Source organism: Mobula hypostoma, chromosome 4 (genome assembly GCF_963921235.1).
Source record: "Mobula hypostoma chromosome 4, sMobHyp1.1, whole genome shotgun sequence".
NCBI classification, from domain to species: domain Eukaryota; kingdom Metazoa; phylum Chordata; class Chondrichthyes; order Myliobatiformes; family Myliobatidae; genus Mobula; species Mobula hypostoma.
This window is the reverse complement of record NC_086100.1, coordinates 36,842,043-36,866,344: the sequence shown is the minus strand read 5'-3', so window position 1 is coordinate 36,866,344 and position 24,302 is coordinate 36,842,043. Positions and strand designations below refer to the sequence as shown.

At 38.5% G+C, this 24,302-nt stretch overlaps 2 protein-coding genes across 2 annotated transcripts in view; one reads left to right on the top strand and one right to left on the bottom strand.

Annotated features, from left to right (window-relative positions):
- Window positions 1-2,869: 2,869 nt before the first annotated feature.
- Window positions 2,870-24,302, top strand: part of iqcg (IQ motif containing G) — an 83,638-nt gene continuing 62,205 nt past the window's right edge. Inside the window, exon 1 of the mRNA XM_063045625.1 lies at window positions 2,870-2,889. The gene's annotated coding sequence lies outside the window, so the exon portion shown is untranslated. The remainder of the gene's footprint in view (window positions 2,890-24,302) is intronic.
- On the bottom strand, window positions 3,021-23,617 carry LOC134345250 (uncharacterized). The gene is made up of 3 exons (XM_063045628.1): window positions 22,863-23,617; window positions 11,033-11,149; window positions 3,021-7,715 (listed from the first exon to the last, which is right to left on the bottom strand). Exons 1-3 carry the CDS (start codon window positions 23,512-23,514, stop codon window positions 7,579-7,581), a joined length of 906 nt encoding a protein of 301 aa, XP_062901698.1. The 5' UTR covers window positions 23,515-23,617; the 3' UTR covers window positions 3,021-7,578.

Genomic DNA, 24,302 nt, shown 5'->3' with positions numbered 1-24,302 from the left:
TATTCAGAATCTGAAGATTGTTCACCTTTTCATTTACTTTAGGTCAGGATTGAAAATATTTAAGCATACCACTTTTTTAACGTTGGAACATGTTTCAAGGAGAAATGAAATGCAAATATGAGGATTGTAAATAGATTATGGGAATCTTAAATCTATATGTTTTTCCTTCTACTGAAGCTCCTGAATATTTTCAGCATTCCCTGTTTATACTTCTATTAAACTTCTGTCTACAAGAAGGGTCAGAGCCGTCTCTATTTCCTGAGGAGACCGAGGTCATTTAATATCTGCCGGACGATGCCGAGGATGTTCTACGAGTCTGTGGTGGCCAGTGCGATCATGTTTGCTGTTGTGTGCTGGGGCAGCAGGCTGAGGGTGGCAGACACCAACAGAATCAACAAACTCATTCGTAAGGCCAGTGATGTTGTAGGGATGGAACTGGACTCTCTGACGGTGGTGTCTGAAAAGAGGATGCTGTCCAAGTTGCATGCCATCTTGGTCAATGTCTCCCATCCACGACATAATGTACTGGGTGGGCACAGGAGTACATTCAGCCAGAGACTTATTCCACCGAGATGCAACACAGAACGTCATAGGAAGTCATTCCTGCCTGTGGCCATCACACTTTACAACTCCTCCCACTCCTCCCTTGGAGGGTCAGACACCCTGCGCCAATAGGCTGGTCCTGGACTTATTTCCTGGCATAATTTACATATTACTATTCAACTATTTATGGTTTTATTTCTATTTATTATTTATGGAACAACTGTAACGAAAATCCAATTTCCCCCGGAATCAATAAATTACGACTATAAACATTAATCTGTTTTTGATATAAAAATACTAATATAGTTTGAATATAGTTACCTTGAAACCTGTCATATTGTATGTAATGATTAAGTATTAAACAACGGGATGCAGTAACTGTAAACAACGTATTTTTTCAGAATCACTCTCTACTACTACGTCGACTCAGGCCTAGGGGACTGGCGTCGGGCACTCTCTCCTTATTTATAAATAACTTTAATCCCTTTAATTACATTTATTGTCCTGTCTTCCAACAATGGAAACGTTTTCACAGCTCTCGCAAGTCTGCCATAGCCCAGGAATTCATTGCTGGCAAAAACGAGATTCGTTTGTATTATGCCACTTGATGGCGATATACACTTAGATACCTATCACAATACTCAATACTGTAATTGATTTGTGCATTGTTTCAATCTATTGATCTGTGATAAAAGCAACAAACCTATTCAGAAAACTTAAATGTACTTTTATTTGTACTATACAAATTAGATTTGTCACCTATTCGTTAGTTAAAATTTATATAACTCTTGATATTTAGGTTGAATATTCACGACTTTAAAAGTTGTAGGTCTGTATCTGCAATTTTATAATCACGTCTATCAGAATCAGGTTTATTATCACCGGCATGTGATGTGAAATTTGTTAACTTAGCAGCAGTTCAATGCAATACATAATCTAGCAGAGAAAAAGATAATAAATTAAATAATAACAAATAAACAAGTAAATCAATTACATATATTGAATAGATTTTTTTAAACGTGCAAAAACAGAAATGCTGTATATTTTTTAAAAAGTGAGGTAGTATCCAAAGATTAAATGTCCATTTAGGATTCGGATGGCAGAGGGGAAGAAGCTGTTCCCGAATTGCTAAGTGTGTGCCTTCAGGCTTCTGTATCTCCTACCAGATGGTAACAGTGAGAAAAGGGCATGCCCTGGGTGCTGGAGGTCCTTAATATTGAACGCTGCCTTTCTGAGATACCGCTCCATGAAGATGACCTGGGTACTTTGTAGGCTAGTGCCCAAGATGGAGCTGACTAGATTTACAACCTTCTGCAGCTTCTTTCAGTCCTGTGCAGTAGCCCCTCCATACCAGACAGTGATGCAGCCTGTCAGAATGCTCTCCACGGCACAACTGTAGCAGTTTTTAAGTGTATTTGTTGACATGCCAAATCTCTTCAAACTCCTGATGAAGTATAGCCGCTGTCTTGCTTTCTTTATAACTACATCGGTATGTTGGGACCAGGTCAGATCCTCAGAGATCTTGACACCCAGGAACTTGAAGTTGCTCACTCTCTCCACTTCTGATCCCTCGATGAGGATTACCATGATGTTAAGAATTGACCCTTTATCAAACAGTTCATGTTGTATAGACACTTTTGGATTAGGACGCCAAGACAGCGTTGCGGTCAGCACGACACTGTCACAGCTCAGGGCATTTCGGAGTTCAATTTTGGTGTCATCTGTAAAGATTCCATAGTCCTCCCCGTGGAATGCGTGGGTTTTCCCTGGGTGCTCCAGTTTAAAGAGAGCCTGAACACGTACCGGGCGGGTTAATTAGTCATTGTAAATTGTCCTATGATTAGGTTAGGATATAATCGGGAGTTGCTGAGCCGACGTGGTTCAAAGGCCTGAAGGATCATTGAGGACCGGAGTCACCCCAACCACAAACTGTTCCAGCTACTGCCTGCGCAGTATTAAAGCCAGGTCCAACAGGCTCTGGGACGATTTCTTCCACCAAGCCATCAAACTGATTAATTCACGCTGACACAATCGTATTTCAAAGCTATATTGACTATTCTGTTGTATACTGTATCTTACTGCACATATTACAAATTACTATAATTTGCACATCGCACATTCAGAAGGAGATGTAAAGATTTTTACTCAGTATGTGAAGGATGTACAAAATAAAGTCAATTCAATTCAATCCACGCTGTATCGCTAAATAAATAACAAAGTTGACAGTACTCCTGTCTTACTACACGCTCTTTCCTTATTACAGGTGCACCAATTATCAACCAGGAAATATACTCAGAGGAAAAAAAGCTAGGGGATCTCCAATTACTCTTAAGAGTAACTAGACTGGTAATTTTATAATTTTACTACTAATGTTTTTGATGGCCTTTCCCTTTAATATAAATTATCTTGCCATTGGTGTGTGGCTGAGAATTAATGAAGCTTTGTCAAATTGTCAAGGATTTTAATTAATGCTCACAGTATCTTTGTTCTGAAAATAGTGGAGTTACAGTATCTCAATTTCATAAACTAAACCCAAAGGGAACACAGTAAAATACAGAATAAAGTGTATACAAGGTTGACTGATGAATGAAGCTTAAATAATTAGTGAAGAGCAAATCCTTAATTTCCCACTACTTTTCTCATAGAAAATAATACTGTATAAGAATTATACTCCACTCCAAATATTTTCAGTACTCAATATATCTAAAATTCAAAATTTAACCTCACAGGATAAACCTTGATAATTTAGTTTTGACTCATTAAAGATGTAACTGTCATTGAATCACGGAAAATACATATTATTTATAATCGGGTTCCATTTAGATCACTTGAAAATATATAGGTGTGAATAAATACTGCTTTCTCAAGTAATCCTGTCATATTAGTGAAGGTGCAAATGTTGCATTAGCTTACCGTTAATACATTAGTTCCATCACTATTTCAATGGAAGATTTAATTTAATCAAGCATCACATACAAATCACTCTGATACTTTTTCAGTTTGAGTAATTTGATTCAAAAAGTTTGAAGTGTATCTGGAAGAAGAATTTCTGTTCATTTGTTTTTAATGCAGATCTTACAAACTAATGGAAATATTAGTATTATGGCAGAATATATAAACTGATGCTTCACAGCAAACAGACTGCAATCTGACTTCATTCTTTCTCTGAAAACATTTGACTTATTGCTGGGGAGCACAAGTTGCTCTCTGATACTTTACCCAATTGATCATTCTATCTTGTGTCCCAGCAGGAACATTAGTCAGTCATTTGAATATAGAGAACCTATCACTTGCCAGTTCTATCTCCATAAACAGAAGAGATTCTGCAGATGCTGGAAATCCAGAATTACACACACAAAATACTGGAGGAACTCAGCAGGTCAGCCAACATCTACGGAAAGGAATAGAGTCAATGTATTGGATCAAGATCCTTCCTCAGGACTGGTGTAGCTCTTAATCCTCTTTTCCCTCTGCTTTTTTAAAAAATATACCAGTTACTTTCCCTCTAAGTCATCTGGACCTGAAACATTGGCTGTCCATTTTCTTCTGTAGGTGCTATGTGACTTGCTAAGTTCATCCAGGGTTTTTGTGTTGATTACTAGAGTATCTGCTCAAGAGTCTTGAACTATTATTAAACAATGTTAAGTTACCTGGTTGTAAGTTCTCACTTTTATACGATTTTCTTCCTATTGATGTAGTATTTCAAAAGCCACCCGAAGTGCAGACAATTGGACTCTGTACAAACAACCTAAAAATGATTTTTGTTTTGTTAAGTATCAAATTATCTCTTCTGTTGAAGCAAGTGAAAATTACATAATCCTTTACTGATTTTCTTCTTTAATTTAAATTAGCTAAACCACGGGATTGTTACCCAATTTGTTTTAGATCGGTGAAAGCTATTGAGTAATTTCTTTATTATTATTTCAACTGATTCATAAATGTAGAAGTGCCTCAGAATTTTTTTAAGACTTTCATTTAGGGTTATATTAAGAACAATCTATAAAAGCTATGTGTCAAAATGGCTAATAAAAGTATTTTCATACTTTAGTTTTAAAAGATCCAGAGTCTGATGTATTGATGTATTTTATTATTGATTTGAAGTATTTTATACTGATTTTTTTCTCACCTTAGAAACACATTGAACATAGACAGTTTACTTTAGATTGTCAGTGCCAGTCAGTGAAAGCAGAAATTGCCATAAAATGATCAATACTATCTAAATTATTTAGTGATTCATATATACATTTCATTACAGTACATGGATAGATTTCATTTAGGAAACATGTACTTTTCCAATAGAGTTCATTATTGAGAGTAAAAGAAAATTTTTAAGAAAGTTTTAAAACTAATTCCCTCTGAAATACTGTTTCGTATTTGATTAATGTAAAATATCTGAATTCCTATTGTGGACCTAAGTTTTAGACGAATTAGACATTATGTAGAAATTCAATAGCTATAAAATGTAAATGGATTAAAAAAGATTTTTATGTAGATTTTCCTTGTGGAAAAACAAAGCCCACCCATCCTCAAAATAAATTATCCCTCTAGAAAAATAAAAGATGACTCATTTATTTAGCTTAGTTTATTAATAGCTTCACTTGAGTGATAAATTAACTTCCAATTTCTTGGTGTCAGTATTAACGTGCCCAGGTTTATCTACACAAAATGATCCCCACTCTCCATTGTTGAAACAATTAAAAATTACATATACCTCTATTGCTTTTTTAAGTTAAATTACTGAAATAAGTTAAATTACTGAAACAATTTTGCCTAAATTGTATAGATATAAATGGAGTTGGTAAAACTATCTGCGTAATCTAAATTTGCTGATGAACTAAGACACAAAATGGATTTAAGTAAATGGGATTCAACTTCATTTCAAGTATTTTAGTCCAAACTGGTAATGAATAGGCTATCATAAATGCAGTAGGGACTAATAATATTAGACCATAAAGACTTGGGAGCAGAATTAAGCCATTTGGCCCATTTAGTCAGTTCTGCCATTCCATCATGGCTGATTTATTAGCTCTCTCAAATCCAATCACCTGTCTATTCCCTGTTACCTTTGACTAATCAAGAAGCTATTAACCTTCGCTTTAAGTATATTACGTATACTCCGTCTCCACAGCCATCTGTGATAATGAATTCCTCTGGCTAAAGAAATTTCTCAACTCTGTCCTAGATGGACATCCCTCCATTCGGAGGCTATGCCCTCTGGGCCCAGACTGAACTACTACAGGAAACATCCACTCCATCAAACCCTTTCAATATTCAATAGGTTTCAAAGAGATCCCCTCTCTTTCTTCTGAACTCCAGCCAGTATAGCCTCAGAACCATCTGATTATGTTGGTGTGTAATCAGCTGATAATTTTATATTTCATTTACGTGTATACTCAAATATCTAGCAACCCAATTGAATGGACAATTACAACATAGAACATAGAAATCTACAGCACATTACAGGCCCTTCACCCACAATGTTGTGCCGACCACGTAACCTACTCTAGAAACTGCCTAGAATCACCCTATCACAAAGCCCTCTATTGTTCTAAGCTCCATGTACCTATCTAAAAGTCTCTTAAAAGATCCTATTGTATCTGCCTCCACTACCATCACCGGCAGTGCATTCCGTGCACCCACCAATCTCTGGGTGAAACACTTACCCCTGCCATCCCCACTGTACCTACTTCCAAGCAACTTAAACCTATGCCCCCTTGTGTTAGCCATTTCAGCCCTGGAAAAAAGCCTCTGGCTATCCACACAATCAATGCCTTTCATCATCTTACACACCTCTTGTCCTCCATTGCTCCAAGGAGAAAAGGCCAAGTCCACTTCACTTATTCTCATAAGCATGCTCTCCAATCCAGGCAACATCCTTGTAAATCTCCTCTGCACTCTTTATTTATTTCTTTATTTTTTTTTTAAATACGGCCCTAAATAAATATTTTTAGTAGTGCAGTGCTGCACCTCAACTCGTGGTGATGTTCTTCCAAGTGTGGGTCATCCTGTACTTGGAGTACCTGACAATGTTGACTCAGACCTCTGCAATGAGTTTGCATCTCATTCGCCATTTTCAGAAACAACAAATCCTCCAGTTTTGCAGAGAATTCTGTCCAAAAGATAAAATAGTTCCTCTATACATCTATAGTAAACATGATCAAAATTTGCTGCCTTCAAGGGAGCCCACTTCTGTTTTGTTCACAAACCAATCACTTTTACATATTTTTGTTTAATGGCAACACCATTATTAAAACTGCAATTTTATACTGTTAGTGATTCTCAAATGTTTAATTTTGTGCATCAACTTTTCAACAGGTAGTTATGTAGTATTTCAAAACCCTTATATTAAAATTATTCTAAACAGGCAATATTCTGTTTCTGAATAAACAAGTAACAAGAATAAGCTAACTTTATTTTAAAAAGTTACATCAACAGCAGACTAGTTGGTAAAAGTTTGCTGACGCAATGCAAACCTCTTTTTAAAATATTAAAATAGTATTAGAAAATTATGGGTTTACCCCTATAGTATATTAGGTATCCTCATGGTCTTTATTTAATAATTTTCATTCAAGTACATTATTAAAAAAATTATAATAACAGAAGAGAAGGAGGTTTCAAATGGTTCCCAGGAGACCTCTTACAGTTTCCTTTCCTCTTTTTTTGCAAATCTGGCTAAAGTCAGCCAGGCAGAAATACATCTTTTTGTCATTGTCAACAAGAGTTAATTCAATAGTAGTGGGCTAGCATAACTTTGGACTCCAACTATTATTACAAGTGGTAACTGGATTTTAGTGAAAAACAAATCTAGAAAATGAATGCGCATACCATTACCTTGTTGATAGTTAGCCATGTAATCTACTGTTTGTATATATTCATAATACATTTCACATTGTTTTGAAATAACAACTCTTCCCAACTAATAGAATCAGAAATGGGAAATATCACTTGTGGAAAGTTAGCTATATAATTTGCTTTTCTCAGCAGATTCTAGTACTTTGTAATGAATATGCAGATTTAGAAAAAGGGTCAAATTATTTAAACTTCGGTTTCAATGTTCAGCGCGGTATTTCCATTGGTGTCAATTTGCAGATCACTTTTACAAACATCAGCCATGTTTGCGTCCACTGTCAATTGCTGTGAAGCAACGTCGTTCTCAACATGCTTCGATATACCTAGAAAATGTATAATTAAGATAATGTGAAATACTATTTCAAATATGATTATGAATTTATCATTTGTTTGCAAGTCATACAGATTCCAAATTTACACATTGTCAGTTTTCCGTCATTCTGTTTGACATACTCATTAATATGACAGACAAAAACAGAATATTTTCCCATTTTTTAAGCAGTAGATATGAAGTCAGGCTTTTTACAAAGAGGTAGAGTTGAATGTCAGAAGGGAAATGGACTGATATGGAAAACATGCCTCTGTGTCATTCTGTGACCACACCATTAATAAAAGATTTATATAGGCATCCGTTAGTCTCATGGGACCATGGATTTGCACCTTGGAAGGTTTCCAGGGCGCAGGCCTAGGCAAGGTTGTATGGAAGACCAGCAGTTGCCCACACTGCAAGTCTCCCCTCTCCACGCCACCGATGTTGTCCAAGGGAAGGGCATTAGGACCCATACAGCTTGGCACCACTGTTGTCGCAGAGCAATGTGTGGTTAAGTGCCTTGCTCAAGGACACACATGCTGCCTCAGCCAAGGCTCGAACTAGCGACCTTCAAATCACTAGATGAATGCCTTAACCACATGGCCATGCGCCAACAATTAAAAGATTTATTCAGTGGGAAATGGAAAGAGGCAACATCAACTCATTTTACAGAAGACTTTTAAAACAATTATTAAGTCAAAATTTTCAACCTATCACACACCCAGATGTCTAAATTGCTTTAGGAAAAATTCTAATGATCAGAAGATAGCAGGGTTATTTAAAAAAAAATTAACCTAATCCTCAATATTTATTTATAACTGGAATAACCTTTTCAAAAAAAATCATCCCCCCTTCACAATCCACACCCAACTAAGGAGCATCAGCATGTAGGCAAGTCTGCTGCCCTATATTCAGTGGGATTCAGTGTATTCATATCTATATTCAGTGTACATATTCTTTGTCATGTTGCAAAACGTTGAGCTGCTAAACTGTGTTTCATTGCTCCACAACAATGACAATAAAGATATTCTTCTTCTTCTTCTTCTATATGTTGTTGCAATCAATTAGCAATCCAGAGGTTGAATTCGAAGTCATATTTTGGGCTAGCACTTGGAAAGGACTAAGATACAGTACCTACTTTCTACTACCCCTGTTTTCCATAGGTATAACTGCAAGCCCACACCATGTATATAATTTATACTGTTCTCAAGATGATGCAAAACCACATCCCAACATTATCTAAGTATTTAAAGAAGGTTTCGGTTCTCAAAAATGAACTAATCTCGAGTGGGCAGAAGTTGTGGCAGAATAATTATATTAGTCAAAATTATTTATCTGCAGAATTAACATGAATTAATTCCTAACACATATTGAACAGACAACTCATTTAAAATACTTGCGTTCAAACTTCCACACACACAAGTTTACTTATGGTAGCTGATATTACAAGTCTGATGGGCACTAGTCTACATGGAGGTTGGCTCTGTTGTAAATCCATTCGTTAGGATCATGGCTTATAGGCAGAAGCTAGGAGGTGATAGATGGAAGTGAAAGAGCTGAAGATAATAGAATCTGATAGAAACAGAAGGTGGAGAGGACAGTTGGGAATAGTAGGTGAGGAGAACCAGTGGGAGAAGTGTGTGAGTGAAGGGCAGATGGAGAGGGTGGAGAAGAGAAAAGAGACACTATGAGCAGGTGGATCTGGATGAGATTGAAAGTGGGCAGGGAGGAAGCGCTACAGTAAATTCTCTAATTTCAGTTCATACCATCGGATTTGAAACTAACTGGACAGAGTATGTGCTGATCCAACAGTTTGTATTTAGCCTCATCTTGGAAGTGGAGGCAGACGATAGGCATGCAGGTGTGGGAAAGGGGAGGAGAATTAAAATGGCTGGCAAGCAGGAGTTCCAGAAAGTCACAACAAATGGGGTGCAAATCCTCATTAAAGTGGTCAGCCAGTCTGTGTCCGGTCTAGCCAATGTAGAGGAGGCCACAGCAGGAGCATCAGATGGGGGATATGCACCACCTGGGAGGGCTGTTATGGCCTAGATGGTGGTGAGGGAAGGGGTGTAGGGACAAATGGTTACAAGGAAGAGTGCCTGGGACAGAAGGGAAATGGGTGTGGAGGGATGAACAGACAGGAAGTCACTGAGAGAGTGGTCTCTATGGAGGGGGAGATGAGGTCCTGGTGGGATCATGTCTTTGGTGGAAGGTCTGAAGAATGGTATGCTGGAATGCGTAGGCTGGTGGGCTGGTAAGTGAGGACTTGGGGAACTCTATTCCTTTTCCGCCTTCTGTGAGGGCAGAAGTTCAGAAAACAGAGGAGATGCAAGTGAGGGTTCCATCAACAATAGTTGGGTTGCACCCTGTTTTCTGAAAAAGGAAGACATCTTTGATATCCTGAATGGAAGGTCTCATCTCAAGAACCGATGTGGCGAAGATAGAGCAAATGAGAAGGAGGAATGGCATCCATATAAGTGACAGGGTGGGAGGAGGTGTAGCAAGGTAGCTGTGGGAGTCAGAATGTTTGTCGTAGATGTTGGTGGATTATCTATGTCCTGAGATAGAGTCAGAGGTCAAGAAAGGGGAAAGGGGTGTTAGAGATGGGCCAAGTGAATTTGAGGGCAGAGTAGAAGTTGGTGATAAAATTGATAAGATTCTGCATGGATACAGGAAGTGACATCAATGCACAACGACGTAGCGAAGGATGAGTTAGGGATTGGTCTGTTTAGGTTTGCAATACGGACTGCTCTAAGTAAACATGGAATAGGCAGTTATAACAAGGCCATGTAACCTTTTTGTTGTCAAAAAAGTGTTATGCTATAAGTATTTTAAAACAATGTGGTCGAACTGGAGAACTGGATCCAATTCTTAGCATCACACTGTACAAAGGATATGAAGGTTTTGGAACAGCTACGTTTAATATTTAACAGAATGGTTCCACAAAAGAAATGAGGAGTTTTGTGAACAGGTTGGAGAAATTAGTGTTTTTCACATTTACTTCAATTAAGGTTAAGAAAACATTTGATGAAGATATTTAAAATCATAAAGAATTCAGACTGAGTAAGGAAAAATTGCTTCCACTGGTTAAAAGAAGTCAATAACTTGAATGAAAAACAAAGATGACACAAAGAAACAAATATATTAAGCAATGACTGGTTAGGATTTGGAATACACTGCTGTGTAGGCTGATGAATGCTGAATCAAAAATAAATACGTAAATAAAGAAAAATGTTGGTAGAAGTGCAGGGAAAATTCATTTTCAAAAGCAAAATTTTACATGCGAAATTTAACATCTTTCAACAAAGTTATATTGTCGTTTTCATGTACCTTCTTGTTCAATACTATTCCGAATGTTATTAACATCCCAGTCTTCTCTTCGTCTTCTGGTATTGCCCAAGAAGCAGAACAATCCAGGAAAACATGTATGCCTTCTTTTCTTTACATCTGTAGACAAAACACGTTTCTTGATTTCTGATTTCAAAGTAAAATGTTTCTTTAAAATTTGTAGTTGTCCCTTTTGCTTTTTGTTCGTAACATGCACAATGTCTTTATGGACAATAGGATAATAAATGTTAATTTTCTCCAAACATATTTAACGTTTTTCTTCTTGCCCAACAAAATGTGAAGCAACTAACAGCATCTGAGGCAGAAGTTGTGGCTGGAAGCGGGAAAGAGAAAACCAGAGGTTGAAAACCCGAGAAAAGCATTGCCATTGTTTAATACCACTTCACATTACTGTTTATGGGCCAATAGACAATATGTGTTGTACCCTTTGCAGTTTCTTAGCTCCTTTCTTTCTACTGCTTTTATCCTATTATTTATAATCAGTTCTACCTGCAGTTTACCCCTTTTTTTAAAATATAAAGTACTGTATATATGTAAAATATATATCTCCCAATCTTGTATGATACTTAATCTCAGGAGAAATCCTACTGCACTGGTGAAGTGAAACAGTTAAAGACATTAGACCTCAGTTCATTTGTTATATTTTAGAACATAAGATATAGGAGCAGGAGTAGACCATCTGGCCTGTTGAGCCTGTTCCACCATTCAATAAGATCATGGATGATCTGGCTTCTCTTTCATTCTGAGTTTATGAAACTTAGATACGACTCGACTGAAATCACACAGTATCAGATCTCTGTCCTTTGAGTAAGGTTCATTGGTACAAGTATTGCTGTTTCCGGAATCCTTTATCACAACTATCAGGCCAAAGTTTTATTTGAGGGAGTCGTTTTGAGTTTTGAAGCTAGAGAAAATTGGAAAAGGGTGCTAATTTTCATCTATTTAATAAAGTTTGATTTTAGTTAGCTAGGTGCAATTCACATACAGAAAGAGGAATTCATGTAACAGTCTGACTGGAAGTCCAATTGATCCTTTCAAATCACTAGGTTCTGTTAGGAGTCTGCTATTGACTAAATATTAATCATTAATGATAAGTAAGCAAAGAAGTAAAATCCAGAGACAGATGTTTAAAATTTCAGATTGTTGTGTCTGTTCTTATTTGTTGTTTGTCTTCTGGGTTTCTGTTGTAACACAGTGGTCCACTGAGTAATGTACCACTTCACAAAACCATTGCAACTTCAGAGTTAACGTATAAGAAATTAGAAGTGATTGAAACTGTATAGCCGTTGCAGAAAAAAACTTATCTTAGGATGATTATACAAACCTCATTTCCAGAAAAGTTGGGATATTTTCCAAAATGCAATAAGAACAAAAATCTGTGATATGTTAATTCATGTGAACCTTTATTTAACTGACAAAAGTACAAAGAAAAGATTTTCAATAGTTTTACTGACCAACTTGATTGTATTTGGTAAACATACACAAATTTAGAATTTGATGGCTGCAACACACTCAACAAAAGTTGGGACAGAGGCATGTTTACCATTGTGGTACATCACCTTTCAATCCTTTTGGAACTGAGGATACTAATTGTAGTAGATTTGCAATTGGAAATTTTGTCCATTCTTGCTTGATATAAGACTTCAGCTGCTCAACAGTCCATGGTCTCCATTGTCTGATTCTCCTCTTCATGATGCACCGTACATTTTCAATAGGAGATAGATCTGGACTGGCAGCAGGCCAGTCAAGCACACGCACTCTGTGTCTACAAAGCCACGCTGTTGTAGCCCATGCAGAATGTGGTCTGGCATTGACATGCTGAAATAAGCATGGACGTCCCGGGAAGAGACGTCGCCTTGATGGCAACATATGTCTCTCTAAAATCCTAATATATGCCTCAGAGTCAATGGTACCTTCACATACCTGCAACTCACCCATGCCGTGGGCACTGATGCACCCCCATACCATACAGATGCTGGCTTTTACACCTTTCGCTGATAACAATCTGGATGGTAGTTTTCATCTTTGGCACGGAGAACTCAACGCCCGTTTTTTCCGAAAACTAGCTGAAATGTGGACTCATCTGACCACAGCACACGGTTCCACAGTCTTTCGGTCCATCTGAGATGAGCTTGGGCCCAGAGAACTCGCCGGCGTTTCTGCATAGAGTTGATGTATGGCTTCCTCCTTGCGTAATACAGTTTCAAGTTGCATTTCTGGATGCAGCGACGGACTGCGTTGAGTGACAATGGTTTTCCGAAGTACTCCCGAGCCCAGGTGGCCATAATTGTCACAGTAGTATGACGGTTTCTTAGGCAGTGCCGCCTGAGGGCTCGAAGATCACGCGCATTCAACAGTTGTTTCCGACCTTGCCCCTTACGCACTGAGATGTCTCTGAATTCTCTGAATCTTTTCACAATATTATGTACTGTAGATGTTGAAAGACCTAAATTCTCTGCAATCTTGCGTTGAGAAATGTTCCTTTTGAACTGACTAACAATTCTCTCACGAATTTTGGCACAAAGGGGTGAGCCAAGACCCATACTTGCTTGCAAAGACTGAGCCTTTGATGGACGCTACTTTTATACCCAGTCATGATACCTCACCTGCTACCAATTAGCCTGCTTAATGTGGAGTCTTCCAAACCGGTGTTACTTGAATATTCTGTGCACTTTTCAATCTTATTTTAACTCTGTCCCAACTTTTGTTGAGTGTGTTGCAGCCATCAAATTCTAAATTTGTGCATATTTACAAAAATTAAGTTGGTTAGTAAAACTATTGAAAATCTTTTCTTTGTACTTTTGTCAGTTAAATAAAGGTTCACGTGAATTAACATATCAGATTTTTGTTTTCATTGCATTTTGGAAAATATCCCAAATTTTCTGGAAATGGGGTTTGTATTTACTGAATAATACATTTTCATAGAGGAAAGATTTTTAAAAAGTGTTTTTCTGATGAAGGAAAATTTTAAAAGCTGCAAATGCCAGATATATGAAATAAAAACAAAATATTCCAGAGATAGTGAGCAGGTCAAGAAACGTCTATGAATGGATGGGCCAAAGGAAGCAACTCTGATACTTTGAGGTCAAGCCTGATTTGGGATAAAATTGTAAAGATCATCTGATTGGTGAGTTAATCAGGGAAGTCAGAATGAAAGAAATGGATCCAAAGCTCTGGGGTAAAGGCGGTTAGAGAGTGAGTATACAGACAAGCAAATGTGAAAAGGTGAGAAATGCAGGTCTGAAGAACAAACCCATCAGGTCAGGCAAAGCAAAAGGAGAGGGGGAGAAATACGGCCAATATATCAGCAAAAGTCTGCTATTGCACATTAAAAATGGTGTTCAACCCAAGCTTTCTGAACAGTACCTCATTTCCTTTCAGGCATACTACAGCTTTCTACACTTAATATCAAATTCTGCATATTCAGGCAACTTAATGCTCTCTGTCTGTACTAGAAATGGCCATTACTGTCAGAAGGCCGAACTTATCTCCATGGCCTCATCTTATCAGAGATTATTGGCCTATCCATCCTTCACCTATTTTCTCTGCAATTTAAAACTAACTTGTTTTGTCACTCTCCCAGAGCTGACAAGGAGCTTTTTGATCTGAAACGTTTTATATGTATTTCTTATAACAAACATATTCTCATTATTTTCCTTTTCATTTTCTAATGACAGATTTAAATTTCTTCAAGGATGCTTCCAGTGCCCTAAAATAAATTAAATTCATAGAAAAGACTTGTGTAATCAGCTTTTCATGAATACTTGCTCTTTTTGCAAATTATCAGTTTTTTACCTCCTCTTGGGTTAAATGATTTGTTTAGAGGAGTAAAATTAATGGAAGGTTTTGAATGGACAAATAGGGAATTAGCAACCAAAAACTGTACAGCTTACACTTATAATAGGTTTTTATGTGAGAGAAAGAACTTCCTATCATGTCCCTTCAATTTTAGTTGCTGAGTTATCAGAAGATAAATTAGATGATCGAGAGTTTAAGCAGAGTTCTGAACATTTCATCAAAATGAATCAAGTCTCAAACACAAACATCAGTCAAGATACGCCCTAAAGTGTGTGTATGGATCCATTTGACCCACAAAGATGAGTTATATGGATCATGCAAATGATATCAAGACCCAGATGGCCAGAGTGATATGGTTCATGACACAGATGATCCATATGGTGCAGCCCACTAAGGATTCTTCTAAGGCAATTACTGAACTGTCAAAAGTACTTATTCAATCCATCAGGACTTCCATTGCTTATAACCAAGGTGAAGTTCAAAGACTTGTTATGTTTCTGAGGTTTTATAAAAAGACATTTAAGTAAACATGCTATCTAGTCACCATTTACTAGAGGATTTAAATTGCAATATTGCACTCCTTGCAGAGCTATGATTTTAGGTATAACAAAAGGCTTGCAGTACTAATGACCATTCTTGGCGTATGTAACTATATCGGAGTCGTTGTGAAAATCTAATTTCCTTGCAGTAAAATCTTTAAGCTCAAAGTCATCTTACCTAGGCAGGTTTTTCTTTGCACTTTGGTCAAATAACACATCATCTTTGGTATAAAACAAATGTATAAAAATACATGTATTTTTACAAACAAATCCACCAAGGTAAATATTAAGTCACATAATGTGTAAGTGCTATACAACAACAATGCCATTTTATAAAGTAAACACATTGCAAAGCATCTCAAGATACCGCACCATACAAATGGCAGATCCAACTTGAATACCTTTGGTGCACATAGTCAATTGATTTTAAACAGTGCTTTGAAGATAGAGAGAGAAAGGTAGAAGTGGAAGGAGTTGTAAATTTTGGAACTTGAAGCACTGGTGAAATGGGGGGGTGAATAACAAGATCCAAGAATAGGCACATCAGTAAGTATTGATAAGTCTGTGTTTTTACCTGTCTCTTGCCCCCATTTATGGTTCTTTATTAATCTCATTTATAAGGGGCCCTACATGCCAAAACAATCTGTAGGACATAGATTTAAACTCTGAAGGGAGACTGTCTAAGATCTGGAAACAGGAATTATACTCAATCTGCAATACAGATCCTAACACTATGAGGATTAATTATCTTAATCTTCTCTCGGTCAAAATTCCAACTCCAACTCCTTGCCAAAATCCTAACCAACTGACATCATGTAGGGTCATTTCACTCAGTGAACCAGATCAGAATCATTAGATTTCTTTTACGATCATCTTTATTCACCAGTCTAATGATTGTTGAACACTGCTATTGATTCCTTCTATATTTTTAATATGTTACAAAAGGTACTGGGTCAGTTTTTCTGTAAAAATAACTCAGATACTAACAGTTCTTAAAGTTAGTTATGACAAGACTGAACAGGAACTTCAATATTGTGTTTTGAACTTTAGGAATAAAAGATTAAACAATGTCTTGCAATTCTGTAAAATAACACGGCAGTAACTTGGTCTTTAACAAATTGGTCAATAATTGATAAAAAGAACATATTTTAAGGATCTAAACAGTTCTGTCAAAGAGCCAAGAGTTTTGTGGATGATTTGTAAAGGAGAATGGAAGAGATATAAAATGGGACTTCTATAGTTTAGAACATTGAGTCATTTGAATCAGTTAAGATTGGATGAGGATCTAAGGAGGAATGGTAACCCTTGTTTACAACTCTTCTATTCATTTTTTATTTCACTTTACATTTCATTTAGTGTTCCTTTGTGAATCGCACCTATCTGGGGGCACTGCAAATATAAATTGATTTGAGGGACACTGATGCTAACTCTTTCTGAAGGTGGAATCTTAACATTGTCATCATTGACATTTTCATTCAAAGTAAATTTGTTATTGAAGTGTGTGTGTGTATATATATTATACACAAACACATATTACCATGTATGGTTAATTGGAACACATTGGGACCAGCCCATTTTGGCCCAATTAAGTGGCTATTGCAATTAGCCAAAGTTTCATGGAAATAGTTAACAGGCATAAAAAAGACAAACTACCATTTAACTGAGTAACAAATTATGTATTTAAGTGAAATACACATCAGATTATACCACCAATACTACTGCAAAACTACAAAACTGTATTACTTCCTAATACAGTTATCAGAGGAATTCATCTGGTGTACACGGCCATGTTCTTTTGATTGACTGTAAATGAATAGTGCAGACACTTCGTGCAGATAACGGACTGCCTTCATACTATTGCTTTTGACAATTGCATCCTCCAAATCTTCACTTTCATTGTAACATTCAAGATGACTGTTGATACCTTCAAATTCTCCGTAGTTCCTAACTTCTTGAAATTCATTTTCATTCAGCTATTTCTCCCATCTTTCTAGACACACCACTCTGGTCTTCTGCCTGCTCTAGAACTTTTTTATTGCTAACTGCCAACGAGACAACAACCATCCTGACTGTAGCATTCCTTTCTTCAAATCTAACCTCACTCCTTCTGAACGCACTGCTCTTCACTCTCTCCGCACCAATCCTAACCTCACCATCAAACCACAGATAAAGGATGGTGCTCCAGAAGTCTGGTAGACTGACAAGTCTTGCTGAGGCCAGGTGACAATTCTCAGAAACCTCCTGTTATTTACCCCTTGAACAGGACCCACTAAGGAGCACCAGGTCATTGTCTCCCACACCATCCCAACCTTACCAACTCTGGAGATCTCCCATCCACTGCCACCAACCTAATAGTTCCCTAACCCCCCTCCTCCCATTTCAGCCTCCTACCCAAAATCCATAAACTTGCCTGTCCAGGTAGACCCATTGTTTCTGCTTGTTGCTGCCCCACTGAACTCATATCTGCATACCTCTAGCCTCTGCATTCAGCACATAATTCTCCGTAACGTGTCATCTCCAGCAGGATCCCCCCCACCCCCGCCAACCCACTTCCTACTTTCCGCTTTCCACAGGAATCGTTCCCAATGCGACTCCCTCTTCTACTCGTCCCTCCCCACTGAACTACCTCTTGGCACTTACCCTTGCAAGTGGAACAAGTGCCACCTCCTCCCTCACTACCATTCAGAGCACCAAACAATCCTTCCATGTGAGGCAAAACTTCACCTGCAGGTCTGTTGGGGTCATGTACTAAATCCAGTTCTCCAGGTGTGGCCTCCTGTATATCTGTGAGACCCAACTTAGATTGGAAGCTGCTTCACCAAGCACCTACCAGAAAAAGTGAGATCTCCCTTGAGCCACCCATTTCAATTCCACTTCCCATTCCCATTCCGATATGTCAGTCCATGGCTTCCTCTAATGCCATGATGAGGTCACACTCAAATTGGAGAAGGACATCTTATATTCGTTCTGGGTAGTCTCCAACTTGATGGCATGAACATCGATTTCTCCAACTTCTGGTAATTGCCCCCCTCCCTTCAATATTCCCTTTACCCTCTCTCACCCATCTCCCTCCTCTAGTGCTCCCCCCCTTCCATGTCCTATTTTCTCCTGTCAGAATAACTCTTCTCCAGCCCTTTACCTTTTTCACCAATCAACATGCCAACTCTTTACTTCACCCCCCCCCTCGGTTCCACCTATCACCTACCACGTTGTACTTCTTCCTCCCCTCCCCCCACCTGTTACTCTGACTTCTCCCCTTCCTTTCCAGTCCTGAAGAAGGGCTGCGGCCTGAAAATGTTGACTGTTTACTCTTTTCCATCGATGCTGCCTGACTTGCAGAGTTCCTTCAGCATTTTGTGTGTGTTGCTTTGGATTTCCAGCATCTGCAGATTTTCTCATGTCTGGCATCTCCAAGTCTGAATGCTTGAAACCACAGTGAGCAAAACAGCTCTGAATTGTCTTACTGCTTATTTCTTGCCACCCATCACAGACAAAAAAAAATCACTGCTTTTTGAACACAAATACACGCAATTGATGCTATTTAAAACTATCGGTTACCCAAATACAAGCACCTGACATAGGTTAGAAACTGTTTGGCAACAGCCTCCTCTCCCAACTTAGTGACATAGTGTCCCAAATAAACAAAGGGAATCCTGGTTATTTTCTCAATTAGTTGTTGTTAAGTATTGCCCCGAATAAACTGCCACGCCAATTAACCAATGGCCCAATTAATCAGAATCCACTGTACTATGCTGAGATTCAGTTTTTGCAGACATTTACAGGAAAACAAAGGAATACAATAGAATCCATGAAAAACTGCACACAAAGACTGACAAATAACCGACATGCAAAAGACAAATTGTACATATACAAAACATTTCAGTCCAAAACCCTGTGTTTGTCCTGATGCAAGGTTTCAACCCACAGTGTCAACATTTCCTTTCAAGATACTGCTTCACCTACTGAGTTCTTCTAGCACCATTGCTCGTTGCTGTTCCAGACACACAAGTTTAAAAAACGTAAACAAAAAGATACTGACCTGGATTATGCTAGCAACACCAATGTTCCCTCTAATTTTTTTTTAAAACAGCTGCAAGGACCAACCATCACTAAGCAGGAACTTGTTTTTAAACCCAGCCTGTAAACTGCACAGCGCTTTAATAAAACATTATATAAAGGGAAATTCCAGCTGCGTGACTACAAAGGCTATGTGCGAGGGAGCATTCTAGTTACTCCCCGGGTGCTCACCCGCACAGCTTAGAGGGAACAGTGTCACCAAACAATATTTCCATACAAACCACACAGCAAATTTCACCAGGGTTACATGAAGTAGAAATAACAGTCAAACATGCCCCCCATGGAAAGAAATTACTGCTTTTCTTATCTAATTCTTTATTCAAATATAGTGAAAGGTACTGATATTTATGTCATAGAACCACAGAATAGAGTTGTACTGCAGAGAAACAGCCCTTTAGCCCACCATGTCCCTGCTGACCATTTTGCCCATTTACACTAATTCCAGTGGCAGGCACCTGGTCTGCAATCTGCAAAGCCTCACTGTAGTGAACTAAACTTGATATAAAATGTTGTCAGAACAGACAGATCAACAGGCAACATTTCTTACTCCCTGGATGTTACTCAGGCAGCTAAATATTTTCAGTATTTTATGGTTTTGTTTCAAATTTCCAACAGATACAGTATTTTACTTTTACATAAATTGTTCTTACTCTGGTATGAAGTTTCCCTTATTCAGTGTGATAATAAGTCTTAATTAGAACTGTCCGTAACACATTAACAATTGAGTAGATTCACTTCTTCAATTTCAGTTACAATTCTATTATCTTTATTGTCTCTCAATTCAATCTTTATTTTGCTCCCTATATTACATATTGTTTTAAAAAGGTCTTCAAACTAATTCTATAGTGTTTATTGCTGATACTTTGATATTTTAATTTAGCTAATTGACCTGTTCACACCAATCCCACTTGTAGCAAGTTGTGCGCTGACTGAATGTCTTGGTGACACTAACTGTCATATAAGAAAAATCAAAAATAAGGAAGTGCAAGTCTAAACCGTTCATATTCTCTTCAGAGTAAATTAATGTGTACAATGAATCCTAGAAAAACCTATGGTTTAAGAATGTTACATTTCTTCCTGCTTTTATTGGTCATGTATGCACAATTATTTGGGTTAGTCAAACAATTATTGGGAAGAATAATATTATATTATTTCTCGATACAAATACAATCATAGAAAACCCTAACACCTAAAGGCCATTTAATCCATTGGTGCCTGTCTTCACCAAAGAGAAACCTAATCCCACCTTTCACCACAAGGACACAGCCTTGAAGTTTACAGCTCTTCAAGTACACATCCAAGTAATGATTCGATGTTCTGAGGGTTATAGCTGTCCCCAGATTTTCAGATGAGTTCCAGACTCCTACCATCCTCATAGTGAAAAAGTATTATCTTCATCATCCCTCATAATTCTAATTATTTTAAATCGATCTCACTCAGATTTACCTCTAAACTAAAGAAAATGGGTCCTTATTTACTCCATCCAGGACCTTTGTAAGAAAGTAGGGAATAGGAGCAAGACTAAGCCAATTGGTGTTTTGAGCCTGCTCCGCCCGTCATCCAGAACACGGCTGATCTTTTGCCTCAGCGCCACTTTTCTGCCCAGTCCCCATATCCCACGATTACCGTAACAAAAGTCTAACAATCTGTTTTGAATGAATTAAATGACCAAGCCCTTATGGCCCTTCAGGATAAGAAATTCATTAAAGAAACTTATCATCTTAGTTCTAAACAATGTACAGGTTGTCCCTAGGTTGTTGCAGGGTTCAAACCCAAACGGTTCACTCATCAGAAATGTGACCATGAACCAAGTTCCCACATAGCATAAGATGCCTGCGTACATGTAGCGGCTGGAAAATCCATCCCATACGTTGGGATGGATTGTACATAAGTTGGGTGTTCGTAGACTGGATAGGACCTCTTCCTCATTCTGAGAATCCGAATCAGGTTTATTATCACAGACATGTATCATGAAATGTGTCGTTTTGTGGCAGCAGGACAGTGCAAGACATAAATATCACTACAATTTACACATACATGTTATACTGTACCACAAATAAATATTGATGCAAGACTTTTGTTGCAACACCACTTAAGTAGCTGATCTGTCTCACTCCTGTACTGCTCCTTGTCATCAGCTGAGATTCTGCCAACAGTGAGGTGGTGTTCATGGACTGTTCTGTCTGAGAAGAATGTTCCTAAAACATTGTGAGTGGTTCTTTAAGCTCTTGCACCTCTTCACCAATGAGAAGAGGGCATATCCTTGGATGGTGAGGGTCCTTAATGATGGATGCCACCTTCCAGTAGTTGTCCTCAATGGTGAGGGAGATTGCTCCCAAGATGAAACTGGCTGAATTTACAACCTTTCAATCCTGAGCATTGCTGCCGCCATACCAGGGAATGATGTAACCAGTCAGAATGCTCTCCACATTGTACTTCTGCAGAAATCTGCTAGTCTTTGGTGACATACCAAATTTCCTCAGACTCCTTATGAAGCATAGACATTGTAGTGCCTTTTTCTTCATTGCATCACTGTGTTTGGCTCAGATAGATGCTCTGAGATATTGACACCCAGGGTCTTGAAGCCACTCACTCCTTCCACTGCTGACCCCTTGATGAGGACTGGTGTGGCTTCCTCTTCCTGGAGTCCACGATCAATTCCTTCGCCTTACTGACCTTTGCAAGGCTTTTGTTGCAACATCGGCTGTTGAAGTGATATATCTCACTCTTCATCACCATCTGAGATTTTGCCAACAACAGTAATGTCATCAGTGAACTGTGTTTGAGCTGTGCCTAACCACACAGCCATGAGTGTAGAGAGAGTAGACCAGTGACTAAGTATATATCCTTGAGGTGCACCTGTGTTGTCAGTAAGATGTATTACCAGTCCTCACTGACTGTTGTCTCTTAATGAGGAAGTCAAGGATTGTAACACTTGATTTCAAATTCCTGTATGAGGAAACATCTCTCACATTAAGCCTGTCAAAGAATTTTCTAAGTTTCTATGAGAATTCTTTCAAAATTGTAGAGAATACAGACCCATTCATTCTCTTTACATTGGTTCCAGGGAGGCTGGGTTTCCACACAAGTCGAATTTTCACTATATGGCTTCTACAACAGGTGGGGAGTTCTGTCTCTTTACTGAAGAATTAGGTAAGGAGACCAAACGTAATTGCTGTCACTTTATTTTAGACACCTGAATTAAGTTTTCCTTCAGCCTCCCTGTTCCATAGAAAACAACTGCAGCTCATCCAACCTCTCCTCATATCATAGCTACGATTTATTAGATCTATCAATTTTTTTGTGTACAATGAATTCAGGGACATATGATTTTTTTTGAAAAAAAACACGATAAATTACAATGCGGAATCCTATTATGTCAATAATTAGCTCGATACCTTCTGTGATGCTCGGTAAAGCTCGGAGGATAACACTGATGGTCTTTTTCAGTTCTATCATAGAGGCTGGCTGGCTGGAGATGAAGGGAAGTGCCTGCACGCACTCGGCAGGGTGCCTGTGGAAAACTGTCCGCAGGTAATACTCTACGAGGCGGACAGCAATGTTTAGGTTCCCGCTGACAGCGTCAGCGTGCACCACCCCGATGAGCGCGGGTACATCTTCCCAGGAACTCGACCTTTGCCGGACATCTTTCAGGAGTTCTTGGATCACGAGGTCGTTTTGTTTGTCACAGATAAAATCTTGATGGAAAAGGAAGATAATTAACCGGGCTTTGATACGTCTCTGCTCCTTACTCCCATTAACCATGTGTGTCACTTTAACGGAAGAATCAATTAAGGATTCAAACTCCCATTCTTTGTCAGCCTCGGACTTCTGCTCCTTGCATTGCGGTTCAGTCATTTCATGGTTGCTTTTCGTGTCCGAAATTCGACTGCAAACTTTCTCCGGTCGTGAAAACATGTTATTCACAAACTGAAACATCAGGTCCCTGTTATCGCACACCTCCCCGATCAGGAAGATGTTCTCTCTACCTCCGATAGCTTTTACCACTTCCTGGAACTCCCTCTCGGTCCATTCTTCATCTATATCCATTGTCACACTTGCTAGTTTATTGCTGTCCGACCGCGGGCGAAAGCAGTGAACCCCCCGCCGGCTTCGCCTCCAACTCCAGCTGACTGGCCATTGGTCATTCCACAAGGGGCGGTGCGGTTACTGCTCTGTGATGTCACAGTCGGTAGGAAATCACGCCCCCGATTTCACCCAACGACCGCCCGCCGCATCGGTGCCACGGCGGGGAAGATGTTAGACGTGGAAGCTGCAATGGCGCGATTGTGAATTTCAACCAATTTCCCCTTCGAAAGAGAAATTTCCCGAGCAGCCAAAGAGCTTAGACAACAGTCGAGAAAACACAAAAAATAAAATGGAAAGGCATGCGATCAAGTTTAGCTAAGTAAGATAAACAAAGTCGACACTTTTTGACATGTAACAGACTGGTGGGTTTAGAATCTGGATCAGGTTAAATATCACCGGCATATGCCGTGAAATTTGTTTAACTTCGCAGCAGCAGTATATGATAAATATAGGAAAAACATTAACAGTAAGTATATATACGTATATTATTAAATAGTTAAATAAATAGTGCAAAATAAATAAAAACTAGTGAGGTAGTGTTGTAGGTTTTTGCAAGTAAAACGACTTGAGGCATTTTATATTTCATAAAAAACTTTTGCAACTCATTTATTGGACTGCAGAAAACTGAAGACGAAACGCGGTTAAAGTACTTTATGTAAATCACGTCAGACCCGCCTCTTAAAGAGAACCCCAACTCAATGTTAGTGGTTGTTAATTCTGTATGCTTCCACCAATTACATTACCCGATA

What these genes read in the sequence shown, in the direction of transcription:
- LOC134345250 (XM_063045628.1), bottom strand. Translation starts at nt 23,514, where the DNA reads ATGGATATAGATGAAGAATGGACCGAGAGGGAGTTCCAGGAAGTGGTA. An exon ending in TTTACCGAGCATCACAGAAG is followed by an intron (nt 11,150 to 22,862) that starts GTATCGAGCTAA and finishes TTTTGTCTACAG; the next exon opens with ATGTAAAGAAAAGAAGGCAT. An exon ending in GAATAGTATTGAACAAGAAG is followed by an intron (nt 7,716 to 11,032) that starts GTACATGAAAAC and finishes TACATTTTCTAG; the next exon opens with GTATATCGAAGCATGTTGAG.